This window comes from Haemaphysalis longicornis, unplaced genomic scaffold, assembly GCF_048455015.1.
Source record: "Haemaphysalis longicornis isolate Haplotype H1 unplaced genomic scaffold, Haemaphysalis longicornis Haplotype H1 scaffold_7, whole genome shotgun sequence".
NCBI lineage: Eukaryota > Metazoa > Arthropoda > Arachnida > Ixodida > Ixodidae > Haemaphysalis > Haemaphysalis longicornis.
Genome location: NW_027526422.1, coordinates 135,700,599 through 135,720,489, shown reverse-complemented (window position 1 = coordinate 135,720,489; position 19,891 = coordinate 135,700,599). Strand labels below are relative to the sequence as shown.

Below are 19,891 nucleotides of genomic sequence, written 5' to 3'. Positions count from 1 at the left end.
CTTGCTTCCATAAACTTGCAATGGGAAGGGGAACTGCTAGGGCTTTGTCTATGTATGTTAGTGAGGTAGGGAAGTGGTCACTGCCATATGGGTTAGTGCCGACATCCCACTCAAGTGATGGAAAGAGTACTGCAGAGCCAATGGCCAAGTCGAGGTGTGAATAAGTGTTGTGTGCTATATTATGGTATGTAGGCTTGTTTTTGTTAAATAGGCATGCTCCTGAAGATATTAGAAATTTTTCGATTAGGCGACCTCGGGCATCTGTGCGGTGAGAGCCCCAAAAAGTGTTGTGTGCATTGAGGTCACCTATAAGAATGAAAGGTTATGGTAGCTGATCTACAAGGCCCTCGAAATCGGAGCTTGAAAGCTGGAAATTAGGAGGGATGTAGATGGAGCACAATGTTATTAGCCTATTGAAAATTATGGTTCTAATGGCAATAGCCTAAAGGACCGTCTGTAATTGGATAGGGTGGCATGCCAATGATTTTCGGGCAATGATGGCCACACCACCTGAAGATGTACCACCACCAGCCCTATCCTTCCTAAATACCATGTAACTATTCAAGACATTTGTGTGTTTGGAGTTTAAATGTGTTTCTTGTAGACACATCACACTTGGCTGATTGGAATGCAATAATTTGTAGACGTCATCACGATTTTTAAGGAGGCCTCTACAGTTCCACTGGACGATATTTTCTGTTCCCATTATGTACCTTTAAGAGCTACTGGAATGTGTGTGTGGGTTCATGTTTTGTCCATCGGGGCTTGTATTCTTGGAGCGGGTTTCTTTGGCTTTTCTGTTGGTTTGGACACCGCAGCCCGTTCCTTGCGGAGCGATGCAGACAGGTACGGTCCGACGTCCATTTCCTCATCAGATGTTCGGGGGGTGTCCGGCGGACCGGGCCCCCTGGACTTGGCACCGTTACGGGTGCCTTTGGTTCCAGCCGCAAGCGCCGCGGGTGGGGCAGGCGGGGGGGCTAGGATGGACGCTTCTGTGGGCCCTACCGTGTCCATCTCCTCCGTGCCCTTAGGTGTCCCTAGGGCCGGTGGAGAGGACACAGTGAGAGCGGCAGAGCTCCCAGCGGTGATCGAAATCGCCGCATTCGCTGGAATCGCCACACTGGGCGATTCCTGACTACTCTGGACTACCGAAGGCAGTCCGGCAAGAGACGGGGCCCCCGCAGCCTCTACAGGTGTTGTAGAGGCAGCAGGTGGCTGCTCAGCTGGGGGTTGGGACAGCAACACGTCAGCAAGAAGGCTGCACTGTGTTGCCGTGCTGACCAAACGCCGCCCAACCCCTGGCGGGAGGCGTCTGCGTACGATGTGGCCGAAAGCAGCTTGTGCTTTTGGCGCGCTTCTGGATAGGTGATGTTTTCATTTACTTTTATGTGAATTATTTCCTTTTCGGCCTTGAATTGTGTACACGCACGCGAATAAGCAGTGTGTGGTCCGCTGCAATTCGGGCACTTCTGAGTGGTGCTTTCACAAGCTTCTGAGGAGTGACCTGTCTCAGCACAGTTGGCACATGTCAACTTCCCTCTGCATGATTGGGTTCCATAGCCGTATCGTTGGCACTTAAAGCAGCGCCTCGGATTTGGGACATACGGTCGTACGTTGCAGCTAAGAAAACCCACTTTGACCTTTTATGGAGGCGTTGTGCGATCAAACGTTAGGATTAGATGCTTTGTCGGAATTTCTTGATTTGCTCTCCGAATTACGATTCGTTTTACTGCAGTTACATCTTGAGGTTGGAGTGCCTCAAGAAGATCTGCTTCCATCTGAGACTCTAGTTCTTTCTCTGATATGACTCCTTGCGAGGAGTTGAGGGTCCGGTGTGGTGTCACAGTGACAGTCAAGTTGGCCAACGTTGTCTGTTTCAGTAGGTTCTCACTCTGATTTTTCCTTTTTACTTCGACCAGTACATCACCTGGTGCGAGTTTCTTAGCATCATAGTCTGAACCAACAACAGACTCAATGCACTTTGCCAACAGACTTCTTTGCAACAGTAGTGGTGTCTGCAGAGTGAATGACAAGAAATTTGTGGAAATGTTCTGGTTTACCTTGAGCTAGTACTTCGGTGCGGCCCCTTTTAGGGGGCCGATCATTGGATTGGGGGGATAAAGAAAAAGCCATGCGATATTGAAAAAAGCAGGGGACGGGGGTACTTTCTTCTCAAACCTTACCCTGATAGCCTGAGAGGTCCCGGAGCTCCCTGCCTGGTAAACAGACAGGGAGCCCATCCGCCGGAGCTTGACCTGGGCTCCGACGGCCAGCGTTTGTGGTTTCTGCCCTTCACCTTACAACTCGTAGCCACGGTAGATTACAGCAAGAGTATGGGGGCTCGGGGTCCGGGGTGTCGCCAACACCGTCACCAAGATTACTCAAGGTGCCCCGTGCGGGGGTGTCTGACGGTTAGCTGGCCTTCAACTTCCTTGAGCGAAACCAGTTGTGCACACCCACCCACCGCACAGAAGATTCTGAACGCCTCCAAAGATTTAAAGGCGGTTAGAGCAAACTATAGCATGACTAGGCACGCGTAGATGGCAACGCAGCATCAAAAAGATGAAAAAAGGAACTCGTAAAATTTAAAGTAGTTAAGAGCAATCAGAGTTACTTTAAGATTGGTGGAAGTAAACTGGGGAGGAAGACCGAGCAAATTAAAAGCAATAATTGTGGATTAATTGTAACAGTGAAGTGAAGTGAATGAGTGAATTAGGAGGAGGCGAAGCAGGACGACGGTAAATATCTTTATGGGTGAATTAGGATATAGAAAAGTGACCTAAGGGACACTGAAGTTATTTGTAAATATTTCCGGATGAATATGACAAGTTGTATTGTGGAGTCTGCAAAACATGTTTCGACCATTTTGCTTCGATAGCGCGACTGTATTCAACAGAAAAAATTAAGGAAGCGAAGCTGTCACTACCTTCCCAACCAACACGACGGTTTTTGTACACTACTGCAGCCGATTTGCTTCGTCTTCACTGCCGCAACGACCTTTACTCCATGATTGTTTGCTATGACTTCGAGCTTCCTTAAAGTCTTTCTCGTTCCGAGAAGGTGTTGCTACAATTACAGCGAACGCTGAACTTTTTTTGCCAATATTGGCCGATCTCTATAAGTACTGTATTTTTGGCGTGAAAAACGTGCTCCGGAGACGCTGGCCGGTCGCCGCGAGTCACCCACACACCAGCGCAAGGCATTGTTTTGCATTTTAAACAGCCAACACGAAACCATAACGATTGGCTAAGCAGCTTCCCTGTTAAAAATCAATTGAAAAGTTCTGCCGTCCTCCCTGCATCCTCCTTGCCGATTTCCTCTTACGTTTCGTAACGCTTTCAAATGACATGTCTTGGCTTGACTGCGCTACTCCACGACTCGCCGATCCTGCGACAGAATCAGTCCACCCAGCGAGTAGTCGGCCGGCCGCTGGTGGGTCGTCGCAATTCGTTCGCTTAGTTAAAACTAAGCCACGACACGTTTCTGCCTGGAAATATGTGCCTGTAGTTCGTTAGTTCGTAAGCTGTGGCAAATCAAGCTCTAAGTCCAAGTAGCTCCACACAATCACATATACGACACTTCGCTGACTGGTACGATAGTTTACGTATCTAAAGCGAACTAAACGCGGGAGAGGTGTCATCGAAGTTAATTAAGTACTAAGGAATTAAAAACTACGGAAGCTTATACTGACGCCCACGCAACCATCACAATCACACGACTGTTTAAGTTCACAATTCTAGCCAATTTGCTTCTTCTCTGCCGCAACGACCTATACTCCGTCATTACTGCTACGGATGTGTGAGCTTCCGTCGTTTTTTGGAAGTGATAACCATTGGACATCACCTTGGCGGGGCGTACGCTCTGACGTGAGTTTCTTTTTCCGAGCAAGTGTTGCCACGACTACTGCGAACGCTAGAGTTCTTTTTTTTGTTGCCAATCTCGGCAGACATCACTAAGTGGGCATGCTTTACTTGAAAAACGTGCGCCGGGAACGCTGGGTGGTCGCGGTGAAGCACGCACACACGAGCACTCCGAATTTTTTTTTAACTGCCGGGCAATCGCCGCCATTTTGACAATCTGCCTAAGTGGGAATGCTAGGATTGACAAAGGTGCTTCGGGGACGCGGGGCGGTCGCTGCGAGGCAACGCACACACGGGCGCTCGACATTTTCTCGGCTTTTTTTAACGGTGGACACTACACACTAACGATATACTCAATGGCTTTGCTGTTATAATCGACGGAAACTTTTATCGTACAGCGTAAAACCGAGGTGCGGAAACCACGTTTCGCGCTCGGTGAACTAGCACAGCAATCAGTAGCACGACCACACATTTCCAAGGACGCAGGTTTGATTCCCAGCCGCGGCGGGCGCTTTTCTGGCGGAGGCGAAGAGCAGAAACGCCCGCGTGTTTGAGGTTTCGGCGCACGTTAAGAACACCGGTTGGTCAAAATTAACCCGGAACCCTCCACTACGGCACGCCTAATAACCTGTGTTGTTTCCGCGCGACAAACCCTACAATCAATAAATTAATCGATCGATTGATCGATCGATCGATCGATCGATCAATCAATCAATCAATCAATCAATCAATCAATCAATCAATCAATCAATCAATCAATCAATCAATCAATCAATCAATCAATCAATCAATAAATGAATCAATCAATCAATCAATCAATCAACCAACCAACCAACCAACCAATGAACGGCCGCAGATCAGTGAACGGTTTTCTTTCTCAGGAATGGAGTGGCGATTGATGAGGTATTTATGCGAACTCGGGAAGGCCTACTGCACCAGCGTTATTCAAGAAATAGTCATGTAAGCTTGTTGAAATAGTAAAATAAATAAAAATTTAAACAGGCTACACAATATATACCATATATTTCAGCCTCTTACCGCGTTGGCTCTGGCCGAGTGGTCTGGAGCATTAGATCGGTTGATTGGCAATTGGAAAGTTCCAATCCCCGATAGTGCATATTTTCTTTCTTTCGTTCTTTCTTTCCTTCTTTCTTGCTTTCCTTCTTTCTTTTTCTCTTTCTTTCTTTCTTTTTGAAGGTGATTTTTTTTTGTTTTGGGCAATGTTTCCTATACTGAATTCACCATTATTGAGCTGTAACGTTCATTGCTCCACGAGCGATTTCGCAGAACGCGTGCAGACTGACACTGACGCTCTGGCGAGTTCTCGTTGCCGTGGGGCTGCTGTAAGCACCGACTCCTTGCGGGCCACAGTCCCGAATAGCCGACACATGTCCTGTCCTGGTAGGAACACGCTCCTTACAATACAGGCACAAGCCATGCAAGCTCGAAAGGTAACAGAAAAGCGCATCGCATTTCAACGTCTCCGGTTACGCGGCGGGCGTTCATCCATTGCCTACGCCTCTGCTAGTGACCGTTACAATTCCAAGCCGTGCTGGTAGCATATATGACGCATTTTCAGCCGACAGCATGGCTGAAGCGCGGTATGCCGATTACTGAGATAGCCAAATTGTCCAGCCAACGAACGATAACGTCGGATGCCCATCATGTTTCGCGAAACCTAAACCGAAACTACTTTGAATTTTATGCTTGGACATTGTCCAATCAGAGTAGCACCTCGCATGGATGTAACTGCTTTAGTTGGTGCTGCCGCCGCCGAACGCGCATGGTAGTTTTTGTTTTTCTGGCTTTTAAAATTTAATATCCGCTTATTGATCAGATAAACGTTGAAAAATGTTCGTAAGGGAGAAAAGTGGATCCCTCAGCGAAATAACATAAATGACTAGTTAATAAACCCTTTACGACCCAGCCCACACAAACGTGTGGGTAAACAAATTCGTTTACTTAGTGGGGCCTCTTTCGGTTTCGGTATCACAGCCCTGGATAGCCACTGCGAACGCTTCCAAAACTTTATTGGTTTCGGTAGTTCACTCATTTTGCCACCATGGGACGAGAAACCGCACATTAAAAACGGCGCCTCAGCAGGAGCGATCACGCTAGCCGCCTTCAAGGCGAAAACTGATATTTCTTCTCCCTATTCTCGTATTTTCTGAATAACAAGCGTAAGACACGACTTGCAGGACTTTGAAATACACGACCGGCTAAAAACTACACCGGTTCCCTTCGTGTGCGTTTCGTCATCACGCTTGAAAAATGCACCCACACATATGTGTGGACTGGGCTTTCGTCGCTACAAAAATTTTGCTGGGCGGTATAGGCTAGTGGTCTCGTGCACTGCAGCGCTAGCGATAAAAATTTTTTTCTTGCTTTTTTGGTGTCTAATTTATTCGCGGTTTTCTGCTGGCTCGTTCCTAATGTTTTCTTGCGCCTTCACCTTGAACTAGTTTCGGAATTTCTTGTGGTAATATTAATTATAATTATTAATTAAATTAATCACTTCATTATTGTTTATTTTCACAAAACCCTATTTTTAATATAGGTACTCCTGAAAGCACTATAAAACTTACAATTAATGCGCAAAAATGCAGTTTTTCTGCGCCTGATGCCGTTTTTAAGGTATTCTGACTATGCGCCGATCATATGTATAGAAGCCCACCCTAAACATATGTGTGGGTTTGTTTTCTGTGGGAAATACTCGAAGCATTCCATTTTCACTTAACGAAGCATTATTGGGAAGGGGAAAATACACAAAATTTAATTACTTGTAGCGATTTTTTCTAAAATATTATTGGTGGGAAGGAAAGGGTGAGTGAGAGAGGGATTTGATTGATTGTAGCGTTTAACGCGCCGACGCAATGTAGACGAAGAGGCGCGCTTTGGTGGAGGGCTCCGAATTAGTTGTGACCACCTATGGCTTTTTCACGTGCACTGAAATGTCGCGCACGGGCGTTTTTACTTTTCACCTTCACCAGAAAAGCGGCCGCCATTGCCGGGAATCAAACCTGCGTCCTCGTGCTCAGCAGCACAATCTCGTAGCCACAGAGCCACCTCGGCAGGTGAGGCAGGGATTTAAAGGGACATGAAGGCAAAATCCAAGTCTGTTTCTTTCAAAAGACATCTTTGTCCCGATATCCATGATACAATTAATATTCCTGATTTAAAAAATCAAACCAGTTCACAAAGAAACATAAACATTGGCAACGCTGCAGCCGCTTTACGGTGATTTTTCTATAACGTAACAAAATTTCCGTTTTGGCATACGCTGCCGCCGACCACAGCCACCACGAAGAAACCTAACTCGGTGATTGAGGTGGTGCCTCTAGTTTCATTAATGCTTTTCCTTGAATTCTCACGGGCAGTTAACACCCGCACCTGTGTTTTAGTGATGCCCATATTGCGTACCTCCTTCCAGTATTACGTGACTGAACAGCAAACTTTGGACGGTGTTTATGATTTCTTAAGTTTTATGTTTAAAGAACGTCTTTTGGGGCTCCAATGTGCTGAATGAGGGAACAAAAGTGAAGTTTTTTTCAAACTGTGCAAAGTGGTATTTTGTCTTCATAGCGCGTTTATTAAAAAATGATTAAAATAAAAAACTGGGACGTGTAAGCGAGGTTAACCCAATATTAATAACAATAACGTATAGGTAAATAACCTGGCGCAGCAAGCCGATTACTTATAACTTGAAAAATGTGTATGACAGACAAATTTGTGCCGATAAAATAGCCACTACAGCCACGGAAGAAAGATGAGGCAACCACGGACGTGGATGAAAGAAAACAGGCCGCTGAACAAAAATAAATGATGCGGCTGTCTTTAATGCATCGTCATTCATGCTATCATCTGTAAGTTGTCGTACGAAGTACATATAGAGCCTTGCGAATATTTCTTTCCCCCGCACGCACACAATCACGTGTACGTCTTCGTAGGAAGACTAGTGAATGCATATCTGGGCTTGGGTGTGAACGGCCCAAGATATACGAAGCTTGAGCCAAGGCTCAGCTGGTTACTCTTAGCTTTCCTGGTTGTCTAGGATTAGCTCGATTATAATGCATACTGCTGCTTCAATGACACACACATGGTATACGCATTCTGTGACACATGTATATATATCAAGCGGCTCTGGCGCCGCTTCACCAATCGCCCCAGAGCTAAGCTGGTTCCACAGGCGCACGCCGGTGTTGCTGCGACGCACGAGCCATCGCTTCCACACCCGGCCAACCCTCGCATGATCATTAAGTGGACCGGGCCGCCACGTGCGGAATGGAGGTCGGCGAAGACGCTGGGCGCGTGGGGTGTGTGGGAGACGCCGGGCAGCGAGCAGCGTTCTGTGCAAGGCTCTCCAGGAGCCACGGGAAACTGCTCAACCTTGGCCACTGTAGCTCACGGTACAAAGCTTCCCACCTAGGCCCCCTCAGACGTATCTACAAATCCGGCCCTGTGCATACCCGCGTTGGCCGCTAATTTGAATTGGCGCCCACGTTCCGCGTCACGCACATACGATTTCGCCATTTGAGGCATGTAAGGCTTAAAGGAGCCATGAAGAGAAAATACAACTTCATATAATTTGAAAGAACTAGGATTCAGTATATCACTCAGCTCCATTACAGCCCCAAAAGATGTTTTTAACGACAAAAAAGCAAGAAGTATTTAAAAACATTCAAATTTTGCGCCACAGTGACGTGTTATGAGCGAGAATGACGTCATACGGGCCAACAATAAAACACAATTTTCAGTGCGTTAACTGCACGTTAGCATTCAATTGATGCGGTCAAATGGAACTAGAGGCCCCATTACAGACACCCAGTCATGTATCGTCGCGACAGGTCAGTTAGGCGGCCGCCAATCGCACAAACAAGGTTCCGTGACGTCATAGAAAAGTTGCGGGAAATTGCCTAGGGGGTCGCGACTGCTTCACACGTTTTCTTTAATATCTCCGTTATTTTTTCGAAGATTGCGATGATATTGGTATCGTTGTTATCGGGACTAAGCAGTCTTTCTAATACGCCCAACTTGTATTTTCTCTTCATGGCTCCTTTAAGCGAGGCTCATCCTTGAAAGGTCTCCAATGCGTGCCTCCATTTCCACTACTTCCAACAGTCTCCGTCACACACTTCACAGCAAATGGTCTGCCCGCGAATTCGTAAAATTTGTATATTAGCAGTAATAAACATATATCGCTGTAAGGCTGAAGGTTGGGACGTGAGTTCAGCCTTTCTGCCAGTGCAAGCTTTCCCGTTCTTTAAAAGTCGAACAAAACAGAAATGACAAGTCCGTATACGCGGTCCAGAGAATTTGACAGAAACCGCGCTCTCCTATAATACCCGCAACCCTGAATAATAGAAGGTCTCCAGGAGTCAAACAAACTACGAAAAACAGGGTTCTAAAATACTGTATCCCCACTGTGCAAATTATGTGTAACAATTCTAACATTGACTTAACCGCCATTTATTTTAAAACATTAATAGAATTTCAACTATTGCGATGCTGCCAGAGGCTTGGGGTAGCGTAACACCTCGAAGTAGGTCAGTGGAGTTTCTGGTAACCGGCGTGCTCTAGCTGGTCATGACTACACGTGCCCGCATCTGTAAACACAATGGCACCCATTGTGATTCCCCGTCTTTGTCAGCGTGATTAAGATGAAATCTTTTGATTAAATGTCTGGATTAATTTCTTAAGTCTTCAGGTCCCCAAGATATATCTACTTCAATATAACGCTACACTGCCCTGCCTGCGACGTCCCGGGATCCTCATATCACTTCGTATGGAAATGCCCCCCTCCACCCCCCTCGACCCTCAACTATCCCCTCTGCCAGAGCAGTGGGAGAGCAGGCTGTCCATCTCGTGGCTCGAGAACTAACAACTCGTGTCAATCGGGCCACCGCCGCAGCGGTATCCCACTGCGTCCTGGAATGCTTTATTATCGGCACAAATATGCGTTTTCCCTCCTTTTTGTCATTATTGTCAGACGTGTCGGCCTGCTGGGCATTTCCCGTCTTTCTTGCAACAATTGCTTTTGCAACGAACAGGTACCAAGCTGAGGTGTAAAACATGCAGAGGGGAGTGCGTAATGGTTTTCGTGTTCCTGCGGCGTGGGTTGCACGCGGGCCGCTCAAGAAGCCGTTTCCCAGCAAAACAGCCTCAAACCGCCCAGGGACGCCTGGCGCATGCGTTAAAGGACATGGTTACCAGGACCCACTGTGATTTGTAGGGTGAGTTATCTCCTGACTTTGACGGGAACTGGTAATCGCGCAACTGTGTTTGGGATTGTTATGATTTCGGAGTGTGCATGCATGTGGCGGGTAGTGAAGGGCTTTAGAGGCATTAAAACTTAACGTGATGCGCTGAATACATCACAAAGAAAGCTTTTCACTGTCTTTGTATTCGCCCAAGGTTGCTGGCATATCTTACCCTTTTCATATGATTTTAGGTCGCTCACCCCTACAAAAAATTAATCGGCCTGCTTCAACCAAAAAATATCCAGGGAAGTGCGAAGCACGCAGTTTATGTGTATTCATGGTGCCTTGGCGTTTTTGCCAATGGAGATGAAACCGTTGGGGGTAGAGGTATACAGCTTTGCTGTAAAAGTCTTCTGTTTTTAAAGCACAAAACGTTCTAGCGCGAGGCGTGAACTAACATCCGGGTGTTTTTCAGTACGTTTTACGAAGCGTTCTAGCGCGAGGCGTGAACGAGTGGCCCGGTGATTTTTTGTATGCTTTACGTTCTAGCGCGATTTGTAAACGAGTGTCCGTGACTACATGAGATGGCTGCATGTACCGTCACTACATGAGATAACGGTTACGATGACGACACGAGACGCCAAAAGGCCGAGCCCTAAAACTTCCGAGCCGTAAAATTGCGCCAAGTTTTGTTTCCATAGAAATGCTACCATTTTGTTAATTATTGTCGATATTTCATTTTTCCTATTTCTGACTACACTGCGTGCAAAAACCTGTCCAAGAGTAATCAGCGCCCGTCAAGCCGTGGCCAACTTCTCTCCTCATTAGCTTGAGCAATGCGTATTATGCAAAATGAACTGATACTACAGCTCTCCTGCCCTTTAGTCCAGGAGGACGCGAGCCCGTGCTGCTTTCAGGCATGTACTCACGAGCGCGTGCTGTTCCTCTGGCGATTGTTCTGTCAGTGTGGTCTCCCATTGTCCAACGATGGCGTTCGCTGGAGAGGGTCAGTGGTTGTATGAGCAAGAGAAGAGTAACTGGGAGGGGATGAGTGGGAGAACACAATGCAGGCCTAAGGGATTGTAGGGGAAGGGTGTAGTGGGTGAGGATGGTGTGGTTGTATGAGGCGGCGGTTTGAAGCGTGCGCCAGATGTATGCCTCGTAGGCGGATAGAGAAGCTTAACAGCGGGTAGTGTCGGGTGAGTTGGTAGTGGGTAAAAAAAGAATAGAGAAGGGGTAGGGGAAGGGGAGAGAAGGGGGAGGGGGAGGAAAGGGAGGAGGAGGATATCGCCTCCTGGAATGAAGTGGGCGAGGATGGCGCAGTATGTGGGTCCCGTTGTGGAGAGGGGTGGAGGGGAGGACTTCGGGTTCAACCGTGCTGATGGGAACGCCCGGAAATGAATATCGCGGGCTGCAGCTTGAGCTGCGTCATTTCACTGCAAAGCGATTACAACCGAAATCCATTTAATAGCGCTTCAGCATCTTTATGAAGTCTGTGAAATAGCTTGAAGGCTTGGGCCGGTGCCAGACCTGCTTGAAAGAAGAAGAAACACAGTTATTTGTTAGCACAGTTGGTTGACGATGGTGTTCGCCATTGTGGCGACAACCGCGGCCGCCCCGACGACCAGTGAAGCTTGAGGCTCCTGGTGTGGGCAGCGCAACGCCTCCTCCCACTGCTCACATGGGGTTATTTTAAGTGCAGAGCACTTTAGGCGCTCGCCTTGTCGTCCTAGCTCGCTCGCACGACCCAAGTATATAGAGCACCGAGGCGGCATCCCGGGGTAACGCTGTTGTTCGCGGCGAACCCCAGAGGCTTCGAAAGCCAAGCGGTGTATATAGTCATAAGCGTTCAAAACTCGTGAAACGCTTGTGCTTGTGATACATCTGCCCGTTGTTTAGCGCAAAGAAAACTACAGGAGGAAAATATACGTAATTAACCGGCAGCGACCGCGTTCCTTTAGTTAAGGACTCCCGTTGGGTTGGTTTTTACAATAGTAAACGCAAAATGTGGCAGTGTAACGCCGGCACGTTCGAGAAGAAAAGCACAAAGAGAACAGAACTCCCGCTGGCGCAGTATCAGTGAGGGGGCGCGCGATCACTGCGAAGGCGGGAAATTTGAATAGCATGGGGTGGTAGCAGTAAGCGGATAACGCCCATTATGGCGAATCACTGCTCTGCACTTCCGACAGCTTTCACATTTAGTAAAACGGCTTGAAGTTTTATATAGGGATCTCTCGGACAACAGCACATAAGGTTTTGAAGGGTGCCGAGGGACTGGTAAGCAGTACATTTAGGTGAAGGGGATACGACTGGCTGAATAAAGTGTAATTTAGTGGGATTGGGAAATGTGTTCGTTTCTAAAAGACACTGTGTGTGTACGCGGCGAGAGAGGCGGACTGCGCGGTAATTTCATTGTACGTGGCCATCCGGTCTCTAGCGGATCTGGCGTTATGGTAGGGGAAGGAGCTGGCCATCCGGTCTCTAGCGGATCTGGCGTTATGGTAGGGGAACGAGCTGTGCCCGGCTCGGATGGTGAGTTCTCGAGCCGTACTGCGGGCAACTTCATTTCTTTCCAGGCGAGCGTGCGCCGGAGCCCAGATGATTTCGACGGGGGACGTTAAGGGTGCTTGCTGAAGAGTATTGAATTCCTGAGGCGAAATAAAGCCGGAGGAGGCGAATTTTTGAACGGCCGTTTTAGAATCGCTGATGACTGTAGAGGTTGTCAGCCTCTGGGTTAGCGCTAATGCTACTGCCGCCTCTTCAGAAGTGGAAGGTTGGTGGTTCGGACGGTCAATAAGTTGCGCTGGACCTGATGGGGAGGGCAATGGGAGACGATTAAGAAGGCACCATGCCGCCGATATTCCCCTGCGTCGTTATAATAGACGCCATGTTTTTCGCGGTATTGTTTCTGATAAGCTTGCGCGCGTTGCAAACGCCTTTTGGTGTTAAATTGTAGGTGCATGTTAGCAGAGGCACGAGTCCGTGATGATGTTGAGGGAGGGTTGCCCTCCGTACGTTGTAAGTGCATGGGCGATGGCAAATGCCTCATTTGTATTAGTGGAGATATTAAAACTTGTAAGCGTTACACTAAAATGGAATTCCAAAACTGCAAAGTTGGAGCGTGAAGGTGTGCCAAATACCATCACGGCACAGTTGTGTCAACGTTGTGAAATAGTATGTCCGCACTGGAATTTCCGGTTGTGTCCGCGTAATAGTTGCTACCAATCATTTGAAACCTTGTATTTTATTTGGGCACATTACTTTTTACTGCAAAGCAGTATATGTATCCCCCCCAGCTTTTATTCCGGTGTAGCCTATTCACTTGGCGCCGCTTCTATGCTCCCTCCCCCTCTCCAACCTTCACTACCATTTTCACAACTATTATAACCCATGCCACCAACGCTGGCTCTTCCGTAAGTTGCGCATACGGCTGATAGGAGCGGTAGCGGCTTTACCACGTAATCGCGGGTAATCAACAGAAGCGCGAATGGGCGTGAAAACGACGTAGCCTCTACCGCCGAGCGTTTCGCCACCATTGCTGGCCGAAATCCTACCTGGTGTAGCAGTTGCGAATTCCGCCGGAGTGTAGAGCAAATTGCCCGCTTGGAACGCCAGAGTGAGCACATAATTGTTCTTCAGATTGAAATTCTTCCCGAACGACATATTTCCCGGTGTCTTTCGCGCCTAAGCACAGGGTAATCACTGGTCGGCGGTTTATGCGTGCACGGTTTGGGGGTGGAAGGAGAGAGAGTGCACACGCAGCTAGGCTTCATGCCCGTACCAGCGATACGCCGTTCGTGCTTGGGGGAGATTTAAACATCGAAGTCTCACGGCTCAATGCAACCTTTCAGCTGTCCTCCCTGGTCGAGCGTTTTGGGCTGGTGCCAGTGTGTTACAGTGTCAGTAAGATGCCTGGATTCAATTGAAGGAAACGAAGATGTTTGACCGATGGAATAAAGGGCGAGTCCTTCCAGGTTTAAACTGGCTATTGAACGGACACGTGTCATTCGTTCGGAGGCAGAAGAGCGGGAATTGAAGGAGCGTGGGTCGCAAGGAAGTACGAATAGGCTATGCAACAACAAAAAAAAAGCCGCTGCCGCCGCCGTTACCGCCGCAAGTTCGAGCTCGCCGAGTAGCTGCAAATACCTCCAGCATAGACAGCAACTTCCCGCTTGAATCGCCGACGTGAGCCAGTATTTTGTGTTTAGCTTGAATGAATTTGAAAGCGACACTTTCGCCAGTGTCTTTCACTTTAGGCATGTGCACATCACCAGTATCCGGTTGATGCGTGCAAGGTTGGGAAGTCGAAAGGAGGTGGGCGGGCACGCGCAGCTATTTCCTTCAAGTCTTCACTAATGCATGACAATTGTGCTCGCAGGACGTATGAAATTAGAGGTCAAACAGCCCATTTAGGGTCTTTCTTCGTCGATCGCAATGGTTTCGTGTGTTGCACAGGCATAAAGATGCCTACGACGCGTGATGGAAACCGATAGCCCTATGTTTGTTCACTAGAGTAATGCTCGAGTCCTTCCAAGTTTCCTTCAACTAATCTTCTCGGAAGTATTTGCTCAATAGCAAATTACAAAGAAACGTCATGATTCGGGCACTCCGTGGACTGCGTCCAGCTTTGCGTGTCGTTCTTCTCCACAGAGTGGAAGGGCAATTATTGTTTTTGTTTTACATGAGGCTGACAACTGGCATTTAAAAATTTCTCATTTATGCTACCCTGTAAGTTGACATCCACATCCACAGAGGTTGGAATATCCACTGCAATGAGAAATGTTGCACCTGCGGCTCTGAATCTTGGTCATTGCGCGGATTCGAACTACGATAGTATTGGCACGGAGTTGGCGCTTTCGCGCACGTTAGATGCCAGAAACATTTCACCTATCTAGATCTTCTAGTTGTGCGGATTCACTTAGAGTAACCACATTCATTAACTAGTTTCTACTAAAACGAGTTCCTACCAGCGCCTACTAAAAACTGGAGACCGCGATCGGCTGCTTGTATAGCTGCAAGCTGGGTCAAGAGCCCGATTGGCAATAGGTGGCAGGTAAAGATCGACACAGCTGGTTTAAAAAAGTAGCCCATTCCATCCCGAATCGTATCCGTGCAAGAGGAACCTCCTCTCATTCACACTGCACTCCTACAAGCTCTGTCGCCATTCCAGTTGAATTCCTTCCAAAAGTGAAAAAAGGGCAATGAATTGGAAGTCATTCATATTCCGTAGGGGCAACTCCGCAAAACTCTAATATATATGCTTTAACTGAAGCCGGATCTGCCTGTAAAAACAAAACAAATTTTCGACATTACTTTTTTGCTCTCATAATAGCCTGTCATGCAAACAGTAATATTTACGGTGGTTCACAAGAACAGGAATTTCGCTTCCTAAGAATGGCTGCAGCTTCCTTTTGCATACAGTAAAAGCCATTTCGCACAAGAAAATAAAACAACGGTCGCAAAGCAAATGCTACAATAGAGACAACAGTCGGATCAAAGTTCTCGTATTTTATTAAAGAACTTCCATCAAGTCCCCGTGATGGCAGTGCAACGAAGCATAACGCTCCAAAACTTGTTTCTACGTTCTGCAAATGGGTGTAGGTATTCCACAAGGAGGTGTTTCTGAAAAACAAAAATTTAAGGAATAACGATTAGCACAGGGTATATAAAGACCTATAATGGTTATTTTTTCTCTACCGAAATGACTCGCATCTGAAAGCGTATAAGTTTGGAGACTAATAGTGTAAACTCCGACGTCAAGTGTTGGGGTGGACTATTTATCCGTATTTCAGATCATTACGACTCTCATCCTATAATTCCCGACAATATGAGATCGCCGAATACATCTACAGGCACATGCTACCGTAATCTTCAATATCACCGAAAAGAAAACATTGCGATAGTCTCTATAGCTGTACAGCTATGTTTACACAGGCGTCAGTTTTATGGCGGTTCACTGTTCTTTAACAAAAAAGCTCTTTCATCTTTGAAGGGCGAACTGACGACTGCGGGAGCTTTAGCAGTCCAAAATAGTGTAGCTATTTCTAATGGTGGTGAAATGAGCATACTTAATGCCCCTGCATAGAGCCTGTATGCTGATGGACCCCCTATGCATAGAAGTAATTCTGCCAAGAAAAAAACATCATTGTGAAGTACTCACACTTCTTCTTGCGGAGGAGGGTGGTGTAGTCGAAGGGAGAGCCAAGGCCGTAGCCGTAGTTCAGGCCGTAGGAGCCGAGGCCGTGACCGAAGCCGTAGTGGCCGACACCGTATCCGAGACCGCTGACACCGTAGCCGTAGACTGGGGCAGCGTGGGAAACGCCATAGGAGACAGCTGGGGCGGCATGGGCAACACCGTAGGAAGCGACAACTGGGGCAGCATGGGCGACGGTGGCAACAGCTGGAGCGTGGTGGACGGCGGTGGTGGCGATGGCTGGGGCAGCAGCGTAGGTGGCGACTGGGGCAGCGTGAGCGACGGTGGCCACGGCTGGAGCAGCGTGGTAGGTGGACACGGTCTTGGTAACAGCTGGGGCAGCGACGGCGTAGCTGGCGGCTGGGGCGTAGCTGTAGCCGAGGCCGAGACCAGAGTAACCGACGCCGTGGGCAAGACCGTAGTGGGACAGGCCATAGCTGCCGTAACCGCCGTAGCTACCAAGGCCGTAGCCGACACCGTAGCTAGCGACTGGGGCGGCGTGGGCGACAGTGGTCACGGCTGGAGCGGCAGAGCGGACAACGCTCACGGCTGGAGCGGCTTGGTAGGTGGCGACACGGGTCACAGCTGGGGCAGCGGCGTAAGTGGCGACTGGGGCAGCGTGAGCGACGGTGGCCACAGCTGGGACGGCAGAGCGGACAACGCTGACGGCTGGAGCGGCTTGGTAGGTGGCGACGCGGGTCACGGCTGGGGCAGCGGCATAAGTGGCCACTGGAGCAGCGGCGTAAGTGGCAACTGGGGCAGCGTGAGCGACGGTGGCCACAGCTGGTGCGTGGTAAGTGGACACGGTCTTGGCAACAGCTGGGGCAGAGACGGCGTAGCTGGCGGCTGGGGCGTAGCTGTAGCCCAGGCCAAGGCCAGAGTAGCCGACACCGTTGGCAAGGCCGTAGTGGGACAGGCCGTAGCCACCGTAGCCGAGGCCGTAGCCCCCGACTCCATAGCCGCCAAGGCTGTAGCCGGCAACGCCGTGGCCGGCGAGGCCGTGACCACCGTAGCCGGCGAAACCGGTGTAACCAGCAAAGGCGCTGGTGGCCAGAGCAAGGAGAACGCAGGCACGAATCTGCACAGTAACATAGTCGTCGTTGGAGTTCTATCTTTGAAATCGAAACTTTTGCGATTTAGGTACCGATAACCGGTTGCGTAACTTTCTAGTGACAGCTTATGGTCGGTTCATGCTCTCTTTTCTGGACACATCCTTCTGGTAAGTAGGTTAGCACTTTTGCAAGGCCCAGACAGGATTTCGTAGGTCGGAGCCTTGCTTGCACTCTAAGGCTGATATAGGCGTATTACAAAAACTACCATATCATTACTCGGCCAGCGTTTTTTAGAAAAACTGTTTTCTTCTGCCTTCAGAGCACTTGTATAGGGCAGCACACTTCACTGGTGAGAGTGGTCGGTCTGCCATGCTGGCTATTCGCGAAAGTAAGAGGATGCGCATCAATACATTGTTCAACCGAACTGATGAAGCTCTGTTAACACTGCCATGTAGAATCCGGTGTTACATTCATTTGAAATCGTTTATAGATATAGTCAGTAGTTATAACACAGCTTTAACACAGCCTCGCTATAGACTCGTCCTTCCGTAAAGCCTATAGCAGGAAAACGTACCATGGTTTCTTTCAGCTGATGATCCTCCAACTGCTGCTTTCTCTGCAGTTTTATTCAGCTTTTATAGCAAACTGCTCGTAGCTGCACGTGGTATAGGCTGAGTCCATGCCAAAAAAGAGAAATAATTAAATGAAGAACTTGAGTGCGTGAGCATTAAAGAAAGGATCGCATTAGCAGTGCACTGCGTCTGGAGCTGAATGGCAATTAGATATTGCGTGACGTTAGGTGCACTCCTTCAAGCGACCAAGGACGTGTGACGATACACCGCAACCTTGGTATTCTTACGTCCATACGCGTATGAAAGAACTTGATTATTTTGTAGGCGCATTCTTCCATTCTATTAGAAGTTATGGGCACGATGACGGAAGCAGCTTGTAACTTGCCGTCATTGCACCTTGTCATTGTTCTCGGGAGTACATTTGCTATTTTGGAACACCTGTGCAGATGCGAAGTAGGAGCGACGACTCGAATAACCTGTTATAGACTGCTTTCACCTTTCTTTCTTTTTAAATGTCTCGGCACGTTTTATGCAAACTAAACTGAACAGGGATAAATCTCACTAACCCGTCACGTTCTCCTGATCCGGATGTCGGTCATGATTATGTGTGGCTTGAGTGCTGCCATGTTAAGAAAAACAAAAGTGGGGTTTTAAGCAATCAGAAAGTTGCAAAGTCAGCCGTGAGCCGAGTGTGTAAAATAAATCAAATCGGCGAACCGGTCGTGTCCCACCTCGCCGAACAAGGTCGCCGTCCCTACGCCGTCGCTACAAACACATTAGGAGTTCTTCGAATCCGAAATTTAATGGATTTACAGTTGGGCGAAGTATACGGGCAGGAAAGATGGTGCCTGTTGCTTTTATGTCAACGTCACAGGCACAATTGTTTCGGACGAATTATGAGGCGAATGGTTTGTTATATAATTTGATGTGTGAGGTGTTGACGCCATATTGTAATACTTTGAGAATATAAAGATTAAAAAATAGCTGCAAACACCAGAGCCACAGACACCAGATTGCGTTCCATGATTTATGGCGTGATAGGTGATGTTTCCGCTTGTGGTAGTCGGGTGAAATATTTTTTCTTTAAATAAAACGAAAGCCACAGAAACATCTTTTTGAAAAACCTACGGGGGAAATTTCGGGACGATCGGCTCCACCGACCTAGGCGAAAGCTTCCTTAGGATGAAACCAAGGGAAACGTTCCACCCTGTCAAGACGGAAGTCCAGCGAGTCTTGCACACCGGGTATATTTGCTCTGTTGGGGTTTACCTATCTGTGGATTTGAAGTTTGAAGTTTGAAATTTATTTATTTCCATAAACGTTCACCGTTATGGCGGAAAATAGGGTAAAAAGTTGCACTCAGCAACTTGACGGAGCCCTACATCCTTCACGGTCAGGAACAACAGCGGCGGGGAAAACATAAAGAACGCAATACATAGACAACATCTTGTGGATGTCAAATAAAACTAGCAGCAAAAATACAATATATTCCAGACTACAATAGATAGTGATTAGAAAGAAAATATATGCAACAAATCGCAAGAAAACAGCAAGGAACTATTCCCAAACATCGTAGTCATTCCGAACAAACAAGTCACTAAGCATAGATTTAGTACACGAGTTAATGTCGAAACCAATAAATATAAGCCCATTCTACAACTTCGGAAGGGTATAGCCAATCATCTGCAAAGTGTAGTTTGTACGTGGGTGAGGCACGTGCCAACATTCAGACAGTCTAGTCAGATAGGGCGTGTGATTAATTTGGAGATTAGCTATCAACGAAATGTTCTTAGAATTGTTTTCGCGTTCTAGAGAATATGTGTAGGCTAAGCGGTACTTAAGAAGGTCCTGAATCATAGGTAGACAAAATTTACTTAACAAAGGGGCAGTAGGAGCATCATAACGTGCATTACATAGAAGCCGAATAATTTTTTTGTGTCAAAAATAACCTATTTATTTTAGTTGCAGAAGTTGTGCTCAACACGAGACAACAATACTTAAAATTACTTAAAAATAG

The 19,891-nt window shown here is 47.8% G+C and overlaps 1 protein-coding gene across 1 annotated transcript in view; it reads right to left on the bottom strand.

The window, feature by feature from the left end:
- The window catches only part of LOC144147049 (uncharacterized), a 36,076-nt gene extending 18,156 nt beyond the window's left edge, over positions 1-17,920 (bottom strand). Inside the window, exons 1-2 of the mRNA XM_077679077.1 lie at positions 17,877-17,920; positions 16,447-17,328 (exon numbers count right to left, since the gene is read on the bottom strand). Of these exons, the coding sequence (XP_077535203.1) occupies positions 16,447-17,328; positions 17,877-17,879 (885 nt within the window). The 5' untranslated portion in view covers positions 17,880-17,920. The remainder of the gene's footprint in view (positions 1-16,446; positions 17,329-17,876) is intronic.
- Positions 17,921-19,891: the final 1,971 nt, after the last annotated feature.